This window comes from Strongylocentrotus purpuratus, unplaced genomic scaffold (assembly GCF_000002235.5).
Source record: "Strongylocentrotus purpuratus isolate Spur 01 unplaced genomic scaffold, Spur_5.0 spur5_scaffold_20, whole genome shotgun sequence".
NCBI lineage: Eukaryota > Metazoa > Echinodermata > Echinoidea > Camarodonta > Strongylocentrotidae > Strongylocentrotus > Strongylocentrotus purpuratus.
Genome location: NW_022145606.1, coordinates 44,543,060 through 44,564,767, shown reverse-complemented (window position 1 = coordinate 44,564,767; position 21,708 = coordinate 44,543,060). Strand labels below are relative to the sequence as shown.

Here is a 21,708-nt window from a genome sequence, read left to right as displayed (position 1 = left end):
AAAGAAAATATCATGACATGTCTTTGATATGAATGAAATGAAATATTAATAATGAAATGTTTATCATCATATCTTCAGAGTGAGGAGCGTGATGCCAGAGATGGTCAGAGTGGAAGTGGCCAAAATGATCCAGAAGGAGTTCGGAGAGAAACAGTTGGACCTTCACCTCACTCGTATCGAGGCCTGCATTCAGGACAAGCGTCTTATTACCGTCTATGAGCTGGGTGCCAGTGCCACCATGGACATTGATGGTGCTATCCTTCACGCTCTCCTTAAAGGTACATTTCATCACTATTGATGTAATCATGGTAATTATCATCATCATCATCATCATGCTCATCAACAACATCACCACCATCATCATCATCACCACCATCATCATCATTATCATTATCATCATAATCATCAACATCATCATCATCACCATCATCATCACCACCATCATCATCATCATCAACATCATCATCATTATCATTATCATCACCATCATCATCAACATCATCATCATTATCATTATCATCATCATCATCATCATCATCACCACCACCATCATCATCATCACCACCATCATCATCATCAACATCATCATCATTATCATTATCATCATCATCATCATCATCATCATCATCATCATCACCATCATCATCATCACCACCATCATCATCATCATCATCACCACCATCATCATCATCATCATTATCATTATTATAATCAACTACTTCACTATCATCACCATCACCACCATTGTCAGCACTACCACCATGCATGATCTTATGATTCAAACCATCTGCATTATTTTTTGACAAAATACCTGTCACACAAGGTGTTTTGCCAATATCTTAAATAGATTTCCACAGAAGCTTTAATCCCATGGCCTTTTAAATATTGTAACAAGATTAATTGTCAAAGCAAGACTTCAATTGAAATGGTTAAATGTACATGTAGGAGAGGCATACCAGCGATATTCTTTATTTATTTGGACCTCTTCTTCCCTTAGCGAACAAGGGAGGGATTCAGGACCAGCTTCTTCTTGCTCAGATCTGGAACCGTGTTGACGTTGCTAAGCGAGAGATCTTCGTTGATGATCGAGAGTGCAGGGTAAGACCTGTTCCTCATTCTGGATTTTCATACTACGGTGCTGATGGTCTGACTAAGAATAATGTTTGAATAACTTTTTAAAAGTGAACTCCAGGAAAAAAAAAATAGTGAAAGTGTACTAACTCTAAGGTGGATCAGTATATGAAATTTGAACACATTTATTACCATCAACATAATCAAAGGAATATCAAATAAAGTTTTTGAACTTGAATTAGCAAGTGAACCATTCTTATTGTCAAAGAACTTAAATTAATTCTTATCTTGTCTCTTGCTTTGCAGAAAGGGCAGCTGGATGAATCCTTGCGTTATGCCTTGTCCAATAACCAAGCCAATTTCATTGAACTTTTCTTGGAGCAAGGGGTCAATCTAAAGGACTATTTGACCATCAAGGAACTGACCATTCTCTACAATGAGGTATCTGAAATTTGAAGTATTTGAAATTGTCAAATTTCACCTATCAGGTACTCTCCGTGAGTCAACTTTAAAGTCATGCTTGGTTATAAATCTCGGAATCACAACACATGCAATAATAGTTGTCTGGTTATTTACACAAAGAGTTTATTAAAAGTAGATTTCCAAATATTAATACTGTAGATCAATAAACATAGAGAGGATTTTTTTATATATGTATAATTGATTCTAAAATTAGACATTGCAGTCCCTAAGTATTACAAGTACAAAAGAAACGTTACTTTGGACTGATTTTACTGTTGGGAATTAAATGATTGAGCTTTAAGAGGATAATGATAAATGGATGACAAAATTGTTACAAGTGCATTAACAAACTTTTTAGAAAATAAGACATTCACACTTGAGCACTAGTTATGAATCCATGTAAATTTCGAAAATGGCAAATTAAAAAATTGAGCAATGTTAATCATCATTATAGCATGATAAGCTGCAGTTTATCTATAAATAGATCCATTTCCTTCTTTTTCACAGATTCGATCCAATTCACTCCTGTATGAGCAGCTGGAGAAACATAGAGGAGAGGTAGGGCATTATTGTATCTACTCGCATCTAACAATTCAATATATTTATCTAAGCATGTCCTCAAGTAAACGTCCGAGTATGAACTCTAGAATGTACACCTCTGTGCTTAATCCACTGATCCAATATTTGGTTCAGATATTATTTCATGACGGTATAAGTTTAGGGTTAAAGTTGGTAATAAAGCTTAAGTTCAAGAGCAGGATTAGTTTAGGGTAACTTTAAAGAATAGTTTTAGGTCCATGCAGGTCGGAAGTAAAATATTCAATTAGTGTTAGAAGTTAATATCTAAGTCACACTGCCAAACCGCCTCTAAACTGACTCCACCACACTGAGCAATCCGTTGCCATATGTTGGAACATAAATTCTTATTCTGTGTATTATCAGTCTGTCGTCGGTCTCATTAGTGCGACTTAAGTATGATTTGGGAGCATTTGTCACTGTGGCACGTGTCATATTATAGAATGGGTAGAAGAATGCCTGCAATCTGATTGGTCAATTACCATGAAGATAATTTTACTGGATTCATGTTTTTTTTAAATAATTTTTTTTAATAATTTTTTTAATTTTTTTTTTATTTGGTTTCATGCGTCTGGTAAAATGATATCATGCATCCGGTAATTTTTGTGTTTTTTTTTTATTTTTATTTTTTCATAATTTTTTAAAATAAAGTCAATTCTATAAAACAGATGATACGCAGTTTGATTTAGTGGGTTGGTGGAATTGTGTGCATGCGGTAACATTGGGCAGGTCTAAAACACACTCGGCTACGCCTCGTGTGTTTAAACCATGCCCAAAGTTAATTACGGTGCACACAATTCCTACCGACCTACTTATACCTGCGCATCATATTGTATACTATCAAATTTTTCACCTCGTATTTATGCATGCAGTACTCCACTGACGAGTTCAACCTTAAACATGTGGGCAAGGTTATCCGCGACCTGATGTTTGAAACCTACCAGCCCCTTTACCTGCGAGATTCAGGTGTGTATGTCCTCTTGGATGATGGCATCAGGCAGGATGCACCCAAACAAAATGAAGCATACAATGACATCGGTGATGATAGGTCAATTACCATATGTAGATTTTCGTAACTGGCTCCACGCGATATATCGACACGATATCTGGATTTTTATTTTTATGCCTCCGTTACGAAGTAGCCGGAGGCATTATGTTTTCGGGTTGTCCGTCCATCCATCCGTCCCGTTCTCGTGATCGCGTTATCTGAAGAACCGATTGATGGATTCCTGCCAAACTTTAGTCATGTATGTATCTTGCAGAGCCGATGAATTGATTCGATTTTGGTGTCACAAGGTCAAAGGTCATAGGGCTAATTATGTATTCAAAACAGCTCGTGATCGCATTATCTCAAGAACCCATCGATGGATTCCCGCCAAACTTAGATCATGAATGTATCTTGCAGAGCCAATGAACTGAATAGATTTGGGGGTCATGAGGTCAAAGGTCACAGGGCTCATTATGTATGCAAAAAAACCTTATGATCGCATTATCATTAGAACAGATGGACGGATTACCATCAAACTCGAAACCATATTTATCTTGCAGAACCAATGAACTGAGTAGATTTTGGGTTCATAATGTCAAAGGTCAAAGGTCATGGTGCTCATTATGTATGTGAAAAAAAACTTGTGAACGCATTCTCATTAGAACTGACAGATGGATTACTATCAAACTCAGGACATGTGTGTATCTTGCAGAGCCAATTAACTGATTAGATTTCAGGGTCATGAAGTCAAAGATAAAAGGGTCATAAATGTATATGAAAAACAGCTTGTAATCACGATATTCTGAGAACCTGTTAATGGATTACAATTAAACTTGAATTTGAAAAATTGCTTCTGATTTGGTTTGTGTAATCGCTCTATGGCGGAGGCATCATTTTCGACTGCGCTCAGTCGAAGGTCCATCTAGTTTATTTTTTTAAATGCTAAGGTAAGTGAACATTTTGTTTTCATCCATTTCACTTACAAGTGTCAAATTATGCAAATTCAAAAATCATGCTTTCCATTAATTAACGGATGGTAGGTAAATCTGTAAAATAACAGATCTGTTATTTTACAGATTTACCTACATTTTAAAACTAATTAAATATAATATTTATGTGCTGATCTCTCGCAAAATTAAGCAGAGATACTCACGGATCAATATTATTTTATATTTTATATTTTATTTGGAAAAGCCACCTTTTTATTTTCCACTCCATGGGTATACAATTAACATTTATCTTTGTGCATGACAATCAAAGTAGTTTTGTGAACACTATCATTGAGGGGGGGGGGGGGGGGAAGAGATATTAAAAACATGAGAATATGCCTGTCTTTGCCATTGTCATAAACTACTAACAAAGTTGTATTGCATTAATTTAACATGACTGAATTGCATCTTTATGATTTTTGATACAAAGTACCAATAGCCACAGCTAATTAATTCAATCATTCTTGTACTTTCTAACACACTAAGTAAGGATCACACAGCTCTTTTACAGAAACTGTTGGAATAGGATTTCAAAACAAAATAGTCAAAGTTACTCTGCATGCTATGATTTTATTTCATCATATTATTATAAATCACATCTTCTTCTTCCAGTAAAGTACAGTCCGCCGTTGGCGTATTATCATACCTTGTGTTTGTCAAGTGCCGAGTGTACAGTGCAAGTAAAAAGGTTCTACAAGAATTCTATGTGCAGCTAAAAAACAGTCTGAAGCTCAACGGAGCTTGATGTGTTGCACCTTCTGCTTGAAAAGTTCCAAAGAGGTGCAATCGACGACAGCAGATGGTAAGGAGTTCCACAGTCGGATAGTATCTGGGTAGAATGTGGTTTGGAATAGCAGAGTTCGGGCAAAGGGGACATGGAATTTCTGTGGATTTCCACGGGTGCTGGGACCAACAACGGGTATGAAGTAGGTGACTGGAAGATCAACCAGGCCATGGAGTATGCTGTAAACCATGCCTACTTTCTGCTGAGCCCTTCTTTCCTGCAGACTTACCCATTTAAGTTGATTCAGCATGGCTGAGACGCTGCTTCTGCGCCGATAGTCACCCAGGACGAAGCGTGCACAACGGCGTTGCACCATTTCCACCTTTCTGATGTTCTCCTGGGTGGACGGGTCCCACACTATTGCAGCATACTCCATCACAGGGCGTACTAATGTCTTGCACAGCAACTCCTTGGTCTTCTGTGGGCAGGCCCCCATGTTTCTTTGCAGAAAGCACCGTACAGAGTTGGCTTTTTTGGTGGTGACGTTTACATGGTGATTCCATTTCAGGTTGCTCTGGATATGGACCCCCAAGTACTTTGCAGTTTCTGTTACATGTAGCTGCTCTCCATGGATGAAGTAAGGAAAGGAGGCTTTGGATGTCTGCCTTTTACTAGAGACATGCATAACCTGGCATTTTTGAGGGTGGAATTGTATTAGCCAGTCTGCTTCCCATTCCTGGAGTGCATCTAAGTCCTTCTGCAGGCATTCAGCATCATCTGCACTTGACACCTTCCTGTACAATATGCAGTCATCTGCAAACAATTTCACTGTAGACTTCGCTGATATGCAGTCAGGAAGATCATTGATGAACAGCAGGAAGAGAAGAGGCCCGACTACACTGCCTTGGGGAACGCCCGACAGGACGGGAGAGGTGTGAGAAGTGCATCCATCAAGCAATACCCTCTGTGAGCGTCTTGCAAGGAATTCCTCAACCCAGTTATGGGTACTACCTCGGATTCCATAGTAGTGGATCTTATGTAGGAGTCTTCCATGCGGAACCTTATCAAAAGCCTTTGATAGGTCCAACAGGATTACATCTATCTGGTCTCTCGAGTCAATTCCACTGGAAAGATCTTGAATAGTGAGGAGAAGTTGGGATGTGCAAGACCGTCTCTTCCGGAATCCATGTTGAGCATCTGACAGAATGTTAAAGTCATCAAGGTGCTCAAGGATACTGCTACATACGATGTGTTCCAGTGTCTTGCAGATAATAGATGTCAGTGACACTGGCCTGTAGTTGACTGCTTGGCACCGCTCTCCCTTCTTAAAGATGGGAACTACGTCTGCCTTCTTCCAGTCCTCTGGGACGTCTCCTTGATTCAGCGAAGCTTGGAAAAGCATAGTCAACACTGGAGTTATTTCCAATGACAGCGTCTTCAGTAGTTGTGCAGGCAGTTTGTCTGGTCCAGTAGCTTTATGTACCTGGAGAGACGAAAGCAGTTTGTAGACACCAGCTGGTGAGATCTGGATGTCATCCATGTCTGGAAATGGACTTGGTCCTTTATCCTTCATGGTTGACATGTCCTCATTCCTGTTAAACACTGATGCAAACTGGTGATTCAGCATGTTGGCCTTCTCCTTGCTGCCTGATTGTGTAATCCCATTGGTGTCTTTCAGTGGGGCTACTCCAGTACGGTCGTTCCTCTTACTGTTGATGAAACTCCAGAATCGCTTGGGGTTTGCCTTGGAGTCAGGACTGATGATGTTGTTGATGTATTCACTGTAAGCTTGTTTGCAGGCTGCTTGAGTTGATTTCTTGATCTCACGGTATCTGTTGAAATCCTCCTGTCTTGTCAGTCGCCAAGGCATGATTGAAGGCCCGCTTTTTCCTCCTTGATGACCGTTTCACCGACCTTGTGACCCATGGCTGACTAAAGCGAGTGGATGTCATTTTCGCTGGTACGTGGCTGTCCATCATGTTTAGCAGGCTGATCTTGAAACAGTTCCACATCTCATGAACTGAGCTCTGTTCAGTATATGCATCAAATGCATATTTGGGACCAGATTAAAACCTAGATGTAGCTGTATCTCAAATACTGTGTCATATGTCTGGTGAGGGTTGGGTGTAATTATTATCTTTTAAAAAGGAACTTTGTGATAAATCAAATTGATTAAAAATCAATTTACATCACATATTATCATATTAAATACACCTGCATGAACATTATGGTTGCATATTGAAGATAACATGTTTCATCATCATACATCTTACAGCATTTACAATATATACAATTTATTATCCCCTTGCCGACAAAGTCTGAGGGGATATAGAAACGCTGCCGTCCGTCCGTCCGTCCGTGTGTTCGTAACAAATTTGGTTTCCGATCGATAACTTCAGTAATGTTTGACGGATTTTAATGAAATTGGATATGAAGATACATGATATCAAATTACAGGCTAAGTTCGATTTTGGAGTACGTATGTCCTAGGTCATAGCTCATTAAATATGCGAATCTGGTTTCCGATCCATAACTTTAGTATTGTTTAATGGATTTTGATGAAATTTGAAACGAATGTTTATAGTATCAAAACACAGCCTAAGTTCGATTTCGGAGTATGTGGGTCAAAGGTCATAGCTCATTAAATATGCGAATCTGGTTTCAGATCCATAACTTTAGTATTGTCTGACGGATTTTAATGAAATTTGATATGAAGGATCATGGTATCAAAACACAGCCCAAGTTCGATTTCGGAGTATGTAGGTCAAAGGTCATAGCTCATTAAATATGTGAATCTGGTTTCCATTCGATAACTTGAGTAATGTTTGATGAATTTTAATGAAATTTAATATGAAGGTACATGTACAGCCCAAGTTCGATTTCTGAGTATGTAGGTCAAAGGTGAAAGGTCATAGCTCATTAAATATGCAAAAACACCTAATTATATATGTGAAAATGTGGTTAGCTTCCTTGCCTAGTAATACTGTATAATAATAGTATAGTCCACTGGAGGTAACTTGTTCTGACGTATATAGACCATTTGTACCCTGCGAGGGGATGCTACGCTTTGCGTTGACTTGTTTTATTTTGCAGTATTACACACAAAAAATGGGGGGGGGGGGGAGGGGGGTCATTTGAAGTTTATCCGTTTTTCCCTTCTGGGATGTTGGTTTCCTCACTATTCTATAGCATAATGAATTCACAGACCAACCAATATGATTTAACTATGTTTTAGTTTTAATGTTATGCTAATTATACCCCTTATAATGTTGAATATCAACATTCTATATGGATTTAGAATTACTAGAAACAATATATTTAAAGATGAAATACTCAAAATTAGGTTTTGCGTTTCTTTGTGTTTGCATTGTGGCATTTTTATTTCCAATACTTACCAGTCAAATACCCTCCTCAAAAGGATCTGACACTATTGGATGATGATTCATTTTTTGTGGCCATGCATGTAAAAAGATTTGAAATGAATGAAAAATGGTATCAAAATCAAATCAAATCAATCTCCTCTATCAATCAATATTTCTATCTGGTTCAATTTCAGATATGAAGAAGGTCTTGCAGACCAACCAGTTTGAGTTTCCCATGAGGGAGCTATTTGTCTTTGCCATCTTGCAGAATTATCATGAGATGGCCAAGCTCTTCTGGGACGAGCTAGAGGGCAGTGAATTCATAGCATCAGCGCTGGCCGGGAGCAAGATGCTCAAGGGTATGGCATCCAAGGAGAAGGATTCTGTCCAGATAGCTAACATGGAAGAACATGCAGCGTAAGTGGAGTTGGTCTGACATTTTGACTTTTGAAGGACAGAATGGCAACTCTGGAGCTAATTGTCGGTCATTATATCGTGTGTTGTTCGAGAGCCGGAAGGGTGTTAAACTCTGTGTTAAAGGATACAAGTTCCCACACTTATGCACTGATATATCCATGAAATGCTGTATGAGGTTTGCAGTTGACGTTTTACTCTTCATTAGTAATCTGTCCTAAACAAATTCTCTACCGCTGCGATAAGGCCGCTAGTGTTTTATATTTTTAATTGCAGTAACAACCATAATATTCCAGCTGACGCTATCGTATACATGTTCATTATATCTTTTGTATTAAACTTACGTAAAGGTTTACAAATCCTGGTTACAAAATTAGGAAGACGGGTAGTCAGGAAATCAATAATTTAGCATTAGGTCTAATTGACTCGGGCTGTCTTGCATCAAACATGTAGGTTATAATGTCAGTATCGCAATTTGGTTTTAGAGTAGGATAGAGTCAGCTAAATTATTTGGCTGAGGGTTGAAATGAGACATTCAGTCAATGTAGGAACTATCTTCAGATCGAGCATGTGTTGCACAGTTCTCTGCAGTATGGCATTTGCTGCTCAAGATAGATACACTTCCAATCCCTGTTTCTTTAAACTTGTTATCAATAACAAAGTGCTAAATTTCTATGACAAATTTGCCCTCAGCCAATCAATTGCCAAAATTTCAGTAGCTTATAACAGTTATCGTTACTTCTTATTGATACCAAGTTTTATGAGATAGGGCCCTGGGCCCATTGCACAAAACTAACTACCATTGATGGTAACTTTGCCATCAATGGTATTGGTAACTACCATGGAAACCTTGATTTTGATTGGCTGTTGAGCCCTGTTACCATGGTAGTTGCTATTGATGACAAAGTTACCATCAATGGTACGTTTTATGCAACAGGCCCAGGTGACACTAACATCAGCTGTATTGCTTGCAGCTGATATGCAACCATAATCAGTATTTCCGCCCCTAATTCTTGTAGTATATAATGTGCATCATTGTAACTGCTTGAAATAAGACTACACTTCGCCAGAAACGAGACGACTGGGCTGTGTGGTATTAAATGGTTGAACCTAGATCTTGGATCTTGGATTCTTTTCCTCCTAAATACTCCAAAGAAGAGTTTTGACTGGAGGTGGTGGAAGGTGGACGATTACATTTTGGAAAAAGTTCTTTAGGAACTGCATTTTTAAAGCTTGTTGTTGGTTGTTCCATGTCTTTACAGTCCTTGGGAAATATGAGTTGACATAGACGGCCGAATTAGTGTGTGTGGCGAATTTCAAATTGGTTAGAGTGTCGTCGTCTACGTCTGTCTGGCTTAGGGTTGGTGTGAGATTGGTAGTCGATGTTGAGTTGTCCACGTCGCGTCTCACATCTCACCGCCTCGTCTGTTGACTTACAGTAAGGCCTAAAATAAAAACTTGTTGCATTGCCCTTTGGGTGCCAAAACATGGGTCGGTCGGTCAGAAAAGTTTGTCGCCCTGTCTGGGCCGATATTTGTTCAGATTTGAATGTTTTTGTGTTTTTTCCCGTTTTTTTCCCGCCCTCTTTTAGCTGATATTTCTCAGTTTTTAATGCTTTAATACATGTGTTTCAGCGTCTTCATTCCATTGATATCTTTTTCACCTTATAATTATCCATGGTTTGCACGAGTGAGAATTTTGGAATAATTTGATTTTATGCATTTATACCCATTTAAACAAACAAAATACATATTTTTTTATTAATTAATATTAAAAAATTTAAAAAACGGTTAAATGCCGACCGTAGATTTTCAGATTTTTGGGTCGGTCGCAAAGGGCAATGCAACAAGTTTTTATTTTAGGCCTAATTGTAAGGCAGTCTAACCATCACAATATGGTAGCAGCAGTAAAAAATTGAATCATGGAAAAATCACTCCCATTACCAGAGACTTTTGTGAAGGTTCCCGGCCTGAATCAAGCTGATGCATGGCCAAAATGGTACTGAAGGTTCAAACGCTATCGAACTGCATCGGGGCTCGCTACACAGCCGGATGGAGAACAGGTCAGTACACTGTTGTACATGCCTGACTGTGACTGTGCGGACGACATTATTATGACTCGGTGTATTGATGAAAGCACCGCAACTTACACGAGCCTTGTGGCAGCATTCGAAGCACATTTCAACATAAGAAAGAACAGCTATCGTTGCAAGGGCAAAGTTTAACAGGCGTAGCGTAGCCAGCAGCCTGGGGAAAGTGCACTCGAGCAAAGCATAGAGAGTCAATGCTAATGCGTATAGACCTCTAGCACTGCATACTTGCTGTGAGGCAGGTATTATTAGACCTATACACAAATATACACACCACACAATATTGCATAGCCTGCACACAATCATGTCGATGCGGCTGAAAGCAAAGTTTGACAGTAGACTTACAATTTGAATTTTTAAATTATTCTTTTTAACATCAGTAGACCCTAAGTTGAAAAAATGTATTTTACTGCCATTTAGGTGTCATCAATTGTCACTAAAGTACCGATATTGAGTGAAATCAGTTGAGTTTTGTACAGTGGTGTTTGAAATGTTGAGAATCAAAAGCACAGCTTTTACTACACAGCCAGGATAGTGATGCTCCTATGTGTGGGGAAAGTGTAGATACTTTCATTAACGATTTATATCGGCTAGCTCAAGATTGTGAGTACGTACAAAACATTAAAAGATGAACTGATCTGAGATAGGATAGTTGTCGGTGTGCTGGATGATGGATTGTCTGATCAACTCCAAGCGAAGGATGATTTGACATTAGAGAAGGTTGTTCAAGTAAGCAGGAAAGCAGAAGCTCGAAAAGCAAAAAGACCAGTTGTTCGAGGTGAAAGAATGCATGCTGATGTTGCCCACGTACATGTAGAGCAAGTACACCGTCTGTGTGTCCATGCCTTGAGCCATAATGCATGGCCGTCCAGAGGATTTTTTTATGTTGGGGACCGGGGTAAAATGCAATAAATTATTGAAAATTTATTGCATTTTCTTTGTTTTTTTTTATTTATGGAAACTGCCCCCTGCCTTAGCCCCCACTGCGTACAGTCATGGTTCAGTGACAAAGCAATGGCCTCGTAACTGTGAGGCCCCAGGATCAAAACCGTGTCGATGTGCTATATTAGTGCCCTTTTGTGGGGCATTAATCCTCATTACTGTCATTTAAGACTTAAGGGCGTAGGTCCCCTAGTTGATAAGCATAGTAGCATACACATGTTTTAGCAGTCACGCAAAACACACATTGTCAAATTATCATTCAATAAAATCAGAGAATGTATACTATTATCTAGATCTATTATTTTTAAATTATTATTAAAATAATTCCATAAATTGGGGTAAACAAAAATATTCCAACTTTATGAGCGACAGTGTAAAACAAAGAAATGTAACTGACACAAATGTAAGACCAAAACGCAGTCAGCAAGACACACGTACAAGTCAAATGCAAGGTAGTTGTATGTTTTGTGGCAGACAGAAGCATGACCGTGCCAATTGCCCCGCCCGAGAGGCTACATGTCATAAGTGTGGAAAAATAGGTCACTTTCGAGCGGTATATGCCGCAGTTGATCATTTGGAGCAAAGAATACAGTGCATGAGTTGGAGGATTCCCTTGAGGTGGAGACTGTTTTCCTGGGTGAGATTAAGGACACCAGCAAGAACTATTGGGGTGCTATCTTCAAGTAGATGGCAACACTACGCACTTCAAATTAGACAGTGGTGCCGCGGTAACTGTACTGTCAGATGGACTACAGTGGCTTCGTGGAAGGAAACTGAAGCCTGCAGGTAAGAGACTCTGCGGACCAGGAAAAACAAAATTAGAAGTTTTGGGAGAGATCAAAGCCATTCTCCAACACAAAAACAGGAGAGTGTCAGAAACCGTCTACGTTGTCAGGAATCAAGATTGCTCATTGCTCAGCAGAAAGGCATGTGAAGAGCTGAATCTATAGGTCAGAGTAGAGGAAGTTGGAGATACCCTGAAGGAGCAGGCAAATTTCAGGGCTGAATTTCCACAGCTATTCACTGGATTGGGGGAACTAGAATGTGAGTATCATATCACACTATATCCCCAGGAGCGAAACCGGTATGTCTCTACACACCTCGGAGAGTTCCTCACCCCCTCTTGCCAAAAGTGAAGAAGGAAATTGACCCGATGTAAGAACAAGAAGTAATATCTCCTGTTACAGAGCCTACGAAATGGTGCTCCGGAATGGTACCAGTCCCAAAACCTAGCGGAGCAATCAGGATTTGTGTTGATCTTACACAACTCAACAAAGCAGTAGAGCGGGAAGTGCAACCAATGACATCAGTTGATGAAAGCCTTGCTAAGCTAGGGAGAGGCACTATCTTCACCAAGCTGGATGCAAACAGTGGGTTCTGGCAGCTGCCCATAGATGAAGAATCGAAGCTTCTGACGACTTTCATCAAACCGTTCGGTAGGTTTTGCTTCTATAGGCTACCGTTCGGGATCACATCCGCTCCTGAGATATTCCAACGCACAATGTCGGGTATCCTGGAGGGTCTGGAAGGAGTCATCTGCCACATGGATGATGTTCTGATACATGAAGCGACAACAGCAGAACATGACACTAGGGTGAGAGCAGTGTTGCAGCGTTTTGTGGAAGCTGGCCTCACCCTCAACAGCAAATGTGAATTTTCACGAGAGACAGTGAAATTCTTAAGCCACATTGTGGATGCAACAGGTGTGCAAATTGATCCAGAAAAAACACAGGCAATCCGAGAGTTTCCGGCACCGAGGACCATCACAGAACTTCAAAGATTCATGGGTATGGTTAATCAAGTTGGCAGTAATGAATGAACCGCTTCGTGCACTCTTAATAATAATACACAATATTTATAAGGCGCTTAATACTGGTGTTTCTAAGCGCACCATATTCTGACTAAACAATTATTTACCAAAACTTATAATAAACACATAACTTATACATCTGTTCTTTATTCAATAAATCATGCATTTGTTTCATTATTCACTCTTATTCTTTACTCTTTTTCTATTATATGTTACTATGTATTGATGTTTCTGTGATGTTTATATTGTTCAAGTAGTTTGTTTCTTCATACATGTATATGTTGCATTTGTGTACAGGGCCCCCTGGAAAACAGTACTGCGATTACTGACGGGGCCACCCTGTTTAAATAAAACGAAATAAATAAATAAATAAGTAAATAAACATATATAATAGTAACAAATAAGAGTGAGATCAAACATACATACAAGAGGTCAAACATAGGATCAAACATAAGATCGAACAAACAAGAAATAAGACGGTGTGCACCTCCTTTGACCGACTCACAACTTCAGAGTATTATTTATGAATTAAAAAGGTGCGTTTCCAGCAAGGACTTGAATTGGTCAAGAGAATGAATATTATGAAAGTGGGCTGGTAATTTATTCCAAAGGATAGGGGCATTTACTGACAAAGCTTGATCGCCATATTTTGTAACGGTACGAGGTCCGAGGGTTAACTCCAAGGTTGATGATGATCGAAGAGGTCTTAAAGAACTAGAAGAACGTAAGGAAATCAAATCTGAAAGATATTTAGGGGCTTGGCCATGGAGAATTTTGTATGTAAGAAGAAGAACTTTAAATGTTATACGATGGTGTATGGGAAGCCAATGAAGAGAACACAATATTGGGGTTATGTGCTCAAACTTTCTCGAGAGAGTAACAAGCCTTGCAGCAGTATTCTAAATTCTTTGAAGTGGAAGTAGGGACGAATGCGGAAGACCAGAAAAAATTGAATTACAATAATCAAGGTGGGAGGAAACAAATGCATGGGTTAATTTTGCAGTTGTGGGCCGGTCAAGTAGTTTCCTAATTTTCCCAATTTTGAAGATTCCAAAAGATGCCGATTTACATACGTTTTTAATGTGCTGCTGAAATGTAAGATTTTTGTCGATTAAAACACCCAGGTCTCGAACGTATTCACTACCCTTCAGTGAACCGTCTCCGGTAACCAAGTCGGGGAAGGAATCGGTGTTTCTGAATTTGGAAGTAATGTGGATCATTTCAGATTTTCGTTCATTAAGGCAAAGTCTATTGTTAGAAGACCAGAACCTTATGTCTTCAAGGCAACTGCTGAGTTTCCGAGTCGCATCATCCTTCCTGTTAGGCTTAAGAGTTATATAAATCTGAGTGTCGTCAGCGTACATCGCATGTTGAATCCCCTGGTGAGAGTTAATGACCTTTGACAGTGGGCTGGTGTAGAGAACGAAGAGAAGTGGGCCGATTACGGAACCTTGAGGAACGCCGCAGATCAGTGGAAATGTTGCAGAAGGCGTGTCGTTGATAATCACACGTTGACTGCGATTGTGGAGATATGAGCGTATCCAATCAAGCACAGTTCCGGTGATGAAAAAGTCATTTTCCAGGCGATGAAGTAACAGGGTATGGTCGATGGTGTCAAATGCAGCCGTGTAATCCAGGAGGATGAGCACGGCTTCATTACCCTTGTCTATGGCCAGGAGAAGATCGTTCAAGACTTTAACCGTAGCAGTTTCTGTTGAATGGTGGTTCCTGTAAGCAGATTGATGAACAGGAAGCATGCCAAATCTCTTGAGGTGGGCCTTCAGCTGAGCAGCCACAATCCTCTCCAAGACCTTATCTAGGAAAGGTAGATTTGCAATGGGCCTGTAGTTGTTCAGTCCATTTGGATCAAGGTTCGGCTTCTTAAGAAGAGGAAGGAGTAGGTTTTTTTTAAATGATTCCGGGACATGACCAGAAGACAAGGAGAGATTAAACATCTTGGTGATAACAGGGAGGAGTTCGTCAAGGTTGTCCTTCAAGAGCCACGTGGGAATTGGATCCAACCTACAGTATTTAGATGGTAGTGATTTGATGAGCTTCCTGAATTCCGGATCAGATACAAGACAGAATTGGGAGAGTTCATGATCAGACGACGGAGCGCAATATGTGACTGCTGGCACCGGAACTGATCAGTGAAGGAAGATACCAAATTGGATACCTTCTCGCTGAAGAACCTAGCAAACCTGTTGGCAAGTTCACTGTCAGATGAGTGATCTGGAATAATTGATGATTGATTTGGTGATGAGAGTGAATTAACAATGCTGAACAGTTGTTTGGTGTCAGCATCTGCAATAAGATTCTTGAGATACGTTGACCTAGCATTGTAGATGCATTCGTAGTAAGAATCGCATTCTCGACGATACAGTTCCCTGTCAACACAAAGCCCTGACTTGATCATACAGCGTTCCGCCCGGCGCCTTCGTCTCTTTGCCTCCCGCACGTCTTCGGTAAACCAAGGCGCTTTAGGTCTAATTGTGACGGTTTTGACTTGAAGAGGAGCATGCCTATCAATCAAAGTACTCAGAAAGGAGTTGTATTGATCTGCAGATTTAGAGGGACATATAGGTTCAGAAATTGGATGGAAGATCTGTTTAATGTCGTTGCGTAGAGAGTCCATATTGATGCTTCAAAATTTTCTGAAGCTCACTTCCTTCTTTGGGTTCTGTGGAGTGGTGAGGCTAACTGTAGCAACAAGTGCAGAATGATCGGAAGGGAGTGAAGACAACAGCTTCACATGGTCGATATCGTCTGAATCTCTGGTGAATAATAGGTCAAGGGTATGGCCTGCTCGATGCGTAGGTTCATGGACATGCTGGACACTCTTGAGGAAGGACAACGGATGGTGCTGGGAGGAACCACAACAGAGAGCATTTGAGCACATAAAGAAAATGCTGACAGATGTCACTGAATTTCTTGCCCACTACGACCCATCATTGCCTACAACTATTGCTGCTGATACATCGTCGACTGGAGTAGGAGCAATACTGCTCCAGACTCAAAAGGATGGACACCGACGGCCAGTCTGCTATGCTTCCCGTTCGCTAACTGAGACTGAGCAACGTTACGCAGTCATTGAGAAGGAAGCTCTAGCGGCTACATGGGCATGTGAGAAGTTCAGTGACTATATATGTTCTTGGTATGTCCTTCAAAATTGAAACTGACCACAAGCCTTTGGTCACACTGCTCAACACAAAGGAATGTTCAAAGTTGCCCCCTAGGTTGCTGAGATTTCGACTAAGGTTGATGAGATATGATGCAATTACCACAAGATATGTGCCTGGAAAGCAACAGACCACAGCAGACGCCCTCTCAAGAGCACCAGTAGCATGCCCAAAGCCAGAGGACATAGAGCTAAACGAATTAACCGAAGCCTTCGCATCTTCATCTACCCTCACCTTACCTGCAACAGACCGGAGACTGGAGGAGATTAGAGATGCACAGAGACTTGATGAAGAATGTGCATTAATCAGAGAGTATTGTGAGAAAGGATGGCCTGACTACATGCCTCACAACCCTATCATCAGGCAATACTTTGAACAGAGGGGACACCTCAGTGTGATTGATGATTTGCTCCTGTATGATGAAAAACTGGTCATCCCAGGGCTTTGAGACTAGAGATCCTACAGCGCTTACATCAAGGTCACCTAGGCATCACAAAGTGCAGAGCCAGAGCTCGATAGTCGGTCTGGTGGCCAGGCCTCTCAAAGCCAGTGGAAGAGATGATCTCCAGACTACTTGTGCCATCCATAGCCAGGAGACTAAAGAACCACTGATGACTTCGTCCTTCCCAATGCGTCCTTGGGAGAGACTAGGAATGGATCTCTTTTACCCTTTTCACATCTATTTTTCTTAACCCCGGACTATCCTTAACCCCATACTATCCTTAACCCCATACTATTTTTTTTGCTGTTCACATCTATTTTCTTAACCCCGGACTATGTGCTTAGCCGGGGTTAAGAAATTTCACGCGATTCACACTACGTTCGCCTTAGCCCCGGACTATTCGATAGCTCATGAATATTAATGCTTTTGCTACCGCGCATGCGCCTTTCGACTAAATGAAGAAGAAAGACCCGCGCGCTAAATTCAACGTGAACTGCATGCATGCGTAACGTGAACTGCATGCATAGCGCGCGATAAATGCAAATTCACGACCACACGACCACGCTGTCTGTGATTGGCTGTTGCTTAGCCCCACTTCTCCTTAGCCCGGTTCGGATTCACACTACGCAGCTTAGCACCACAATTGCCCGGCTAACCCCGCAATTGCCCGGCTAACCCTGCTATTTTGCAGGGCCAGATAGTCCCGTACTATTTGTGGGGTTAGCCCACTTTGGCAAAACGTAATGTGAACAGAAAGCCGGCTAAAATTACCCCGGGTAATTGGTGGGGCTAAGGAAGGAATTGGTGGGGCTAAGAGCCCCCTTAGCCCCACCTATTTCCCGGGGTTAAGCAATATTTGGTAGATGTGAAAAGGGTATTTGAGTATCAAGGAAAGATGTTTCTTATAGTAGTGGACTACTATTCAAGATGGCTAGAAATAAAAAGGCTACATGGACACACTTCTGAAGCCGTGATCAAATCCTTGAAGGAGATATATGCTGTCTACGGTATCCCTGATGTGGTGATTTCAGAAAACGGACCACAATTCGCGAATGAGACTTTCCAGAAATTCGCAGAGAAGTATGGATTTGTCCATACTACCAGCTCGCCAAGGTATCCTCAAGCAAATGGGGAAGCGGAGTGAGGTGTACGAACAGTGAAAGCCTTGTTGAAAAAGAACGATGATATTGACTTTGCTTTGCTGAGTTACCGGTCAACACCACTTCAGAATGGTCTGGCGCCATGTGAGCTGCTCATGGGACAGAGACTGCGAACTGAACTCCCCACTCTACCTGATACACTTATGCCACAAGTCCATGCTCATAAGACTTGGAAAAGGTGAGAGTGAAAGAAGACGAGTACCGTTCAAATCAGACACTGACCTACAACCAACGACATAGAACCCGCATCTTACCGACCCTACAGCAAGGTGACGGAGTGTGGATCTGAGATCAAGCTCGACGTGGTCAAGTGGTCAGTAGGACCCGTCATCCACGTTCCTACATCATCCAAACGGATAATGGTAGGGTGAGACGAAACAGACGCGCTTTGGTAGCCTTTCATAGCCCGGATGTCACCGACCCTGACAAACCCCTCTACCCCTTCAACCCCTCTCCATGATAACGACATTGTAGGTCCTGAGCAACTTCTCAATCCCCCGCCTACCCAGGGAAGTAGGGCCGGCCTTCCCAATCAGGTCCCTTAAAACACACTGGGATATCATACCCGTTCTGGTAGACTAGTCAAACAACCACATCGATTGACTTTGTAGAAGATAAAAGGGAAGCATGAAGAAAAGAAGTTTGAAGAAATCAAGATAGAGGATTCGTAATGAACATTACTTGACAAGGATAACGTAATACAAAGTTTGTGTATGAAAACAAGAAGTTGGCTCAAGGAATACATATACACCCATGCACTCCCAAATTAGTGTTTTAATGTAACTTGAAAAGAACTGTTAAATACTTGGGGGGAGATGTAGTATAATGTGCATCATTTTAACTGCTTGAAATAAGACTACACTTCACCAGATACGAGACTGGGCTGTGTGGTATTAAATGGTTGAACCTAGATCACGTCTCACCGCCTCGTCTGTTGACTTACAGTAATTGTAAGGTAGTCTAACCATCACAATAATTCTTTGAAAGAACAAGTATAAAGTATTCTTCATAGAGTCATTTTTAATTTCCACTTTTTGTTAATTGATTTGTATTTCTCTTAGAAACTTTGGAGAGCTAGCCATAGGAGTCCTGAATGAATGCTATATAGAGAATGAAGAATATTCAACTTTGCTTCTTGTTTGTGAGCGTCCGAACTGGGGGAATTCTACGTGTCTTCGTCTGGCCATGGAAGCAGTGGACAAGAACTTCATTGTACACTCTGGAGTGCAGAGTCGCCTCACTCAGATCTGGATGGGAAAGATCTCGGATAAGACAAGTCCATTTCATGTAATTACCAGGAATTATTATTTGTTATCACCAACTTGAATTTATGATTATCTCTTTGATTTGAACTAATTATCTTTTGTCAATTTTAGTGTAATTTCATTGTATTATTTCACTTTCTATAACTATACTAGATCTATAGCTATTCATTTCTATTGTATTCCCACCATATACATAGATCTACTGCTTAGTAAGTTCATAATGCATACTTTATTTAATATGATATTAAATATATAATTGAAGGGGAAGGATCCATCCTGAATTTTATGTTGGTTTATATTATACACATCATAATCTGAGGAAAATCCGATACCGGTATTACAAAAGACATTTTGAATTGCTAAATTTTTCATTGATCAAATGCATATGGGCAAGTCAATTACCTGGTTTCTTCACTTGAGAATTATGGGTCTCTTAGTTGCTCATATGCAAGTGTGTATTTGCATAGGTATAGTACCATGCACAGAGCCAATTTAACGAAACCATCAACAGTCTACATGGACATCCCATAGAAATGCGTGTTAATTCTAAAAGACATGTTTCAATTGGATGTCCAAGACGTTAAATGGTTTCGAGAAACAGCCTCCTGGATGTACATGTAAATATGATGCATTTTCACTGGAGAGACATTGAGATCAGAGGGTTCCACTTTAATAAACTAGATTCATAATACATCTCTTTGTATATAGCTATGGATGTGCACTCTATTCCCTCCATTGATATACTTCCTGAAGTTCCCTAAAGATAAAGTACTGAGCAAGAAGAAGAAAAAGAAGCTTGCCGCTGTCAAATCAAAAGTGAGTAGAATAAAGCCTTCTTAAATTATTCTTAGAATGATCTGGATTCCTTTGTGTATACAGCACACAGAAAATTTCATTTTATGTTGTAGCAGATACATATTTTCTTTATCTAGAGTTTAAACTGGAAGTCAAATATATTAAATTACAAGTAATGTCAATCATTTATCATATTTTTGCTCTTTTTCGGAGTGATGTCTAATGTGTGTACCATAATTACTTTAGCAAGACTATGCATACACATGTTCTCTTAGCAGTCAGGTAGACCAAACCAACCACCGTTTAGCACGTCTTCCATAGCGCATAAACATCATTAAATTTATTTTATATTAATCATGCAATTAGTCTTCGCTTATACGTTGATGCCAACATCAATATTCTTGTCAAACTTGGTATTGAGAAGCCACTACTACCGTATACGCAGTGCATCCAGTACACAAAGTAAAATGATATCAGGATTCAGTTGTTGAACTGCTCCTGGTGGATGGCTTAATGTTGAATCAAGGAGCAGATGGGAGCTCCATTTCGTCAAAGAGTTGGTACATGGTATCACTGTATTTGTGCTTTCTCAGAAACTGTCGATGCATGTAGCGCTCCTAAGTTCAGCTTTGTATCCACCAAATCTGATGCTGAAGGCAATAGTTGTAGTGATATGTTCATCATCATCATCATTGTTCATAAATTAAATTTTAATTCCAATTAGCAATTTTTATAGAAAAGAGATATTTGTTTTATGTGGATTTTATATCATATCATGGCCCTATGATGAAGAGTTACAAACACTTGTATCTCCTTAATAGTCATTTGTATCTTTACTTTCAATAGCTATAATTTTATGTTATATAGAAAGATACGTCACAAGGCATAGTGCACAAGGCCATATTTCACTGTCACCAGACTTGGTGGAAATACCATTAATATGTGTACAAGTCTGCACAAAGCGAACCGAACCAATAAATCAAGAAATACAACCTATATAGTTTCTGGGAAGTCCTTGGGTGAGAGAAAAGTGAAATATAATCACTTTGATATGGGGGGAGGGGGGGGGGGGGGATGCAACGCATTACATGAGGCCTGTTGGTCATAAAACTGAAGGCTGATCTTAGTGATTGACAACACCTGTTATTGGGTAAACACCTGAATGGTGACAAATTCCCCACGAGAGCCCACTCCGGTCTTTAAGGTGCAATTCATCAATTGCTGCAGTGATGGAAATACAGTTGATTCTGACAACTGATGTTACAGTGTCTGCTAATTTCATTTCAGCATTTGACATGTTTTGTTTTTGCCTGTGCAGGATGATGTGGTTGTTGCTGAAGGTGATGCAATGAACAAGGGTATTGAGTTGGGTGTTGTAGTCCATCCTCCATCAGACAATGAAGACAATGGAATGGCAAGCGAGACCATGTTAGTATTTTT

General features: G+C 40.2%; 1 protein-coding gene across 2 annotated transcripts in view; it reads left to right on the top strand.

The window, feature by feature from the left end:
• Positions 1 to 21,708, top strand: part of LOC105443422 (transient receptor potential cation channel subfamily M member 2-like) — an 81,526-nt gene that overhangs the window by 48,845 nt on the left and 10,973 nt on the right. For both annotated transcript variants that reach the window (XM_030993441.1, XM_030993440.1), the window contains exons 8-16: positions 79 to 278; positions 998 to 1,098; positions 1,378 to 1,512; positions 2,041 to 2,091; positions 2,982 to 3,075; positions 8,367 to 8,589; positions 19,270 to 19,495; positions 20,182 to 20,289; positions 21,587 to 21,696. In XM_030993441.1, coding sequence (XP_030849301.1) covers positions 79 to 278; positions 998 to 1,098; positions 1,378 to 1,512; positions 2,041 to 2,091; positions 2,982 to 3,075; positions 8,367 to 8,589; positions 19,270 to 19,495; positions 20,182 to 20,289; positions 21,587 to 21,696 — 1,248 coding nt within the window. The remainder of the gene's footprint in view (positions 1 to 78; positions 279 to 997; positions 1,099 to 1,377; positions 1,513 to 2,040; positions 2,092 to 2,981; positions 3,076 to 8,366; positions 8,590 to 19,269; positions 19,496 to 20,181; positions 20,290 to 21,586; positions 21,697 to 21,708) is intronic.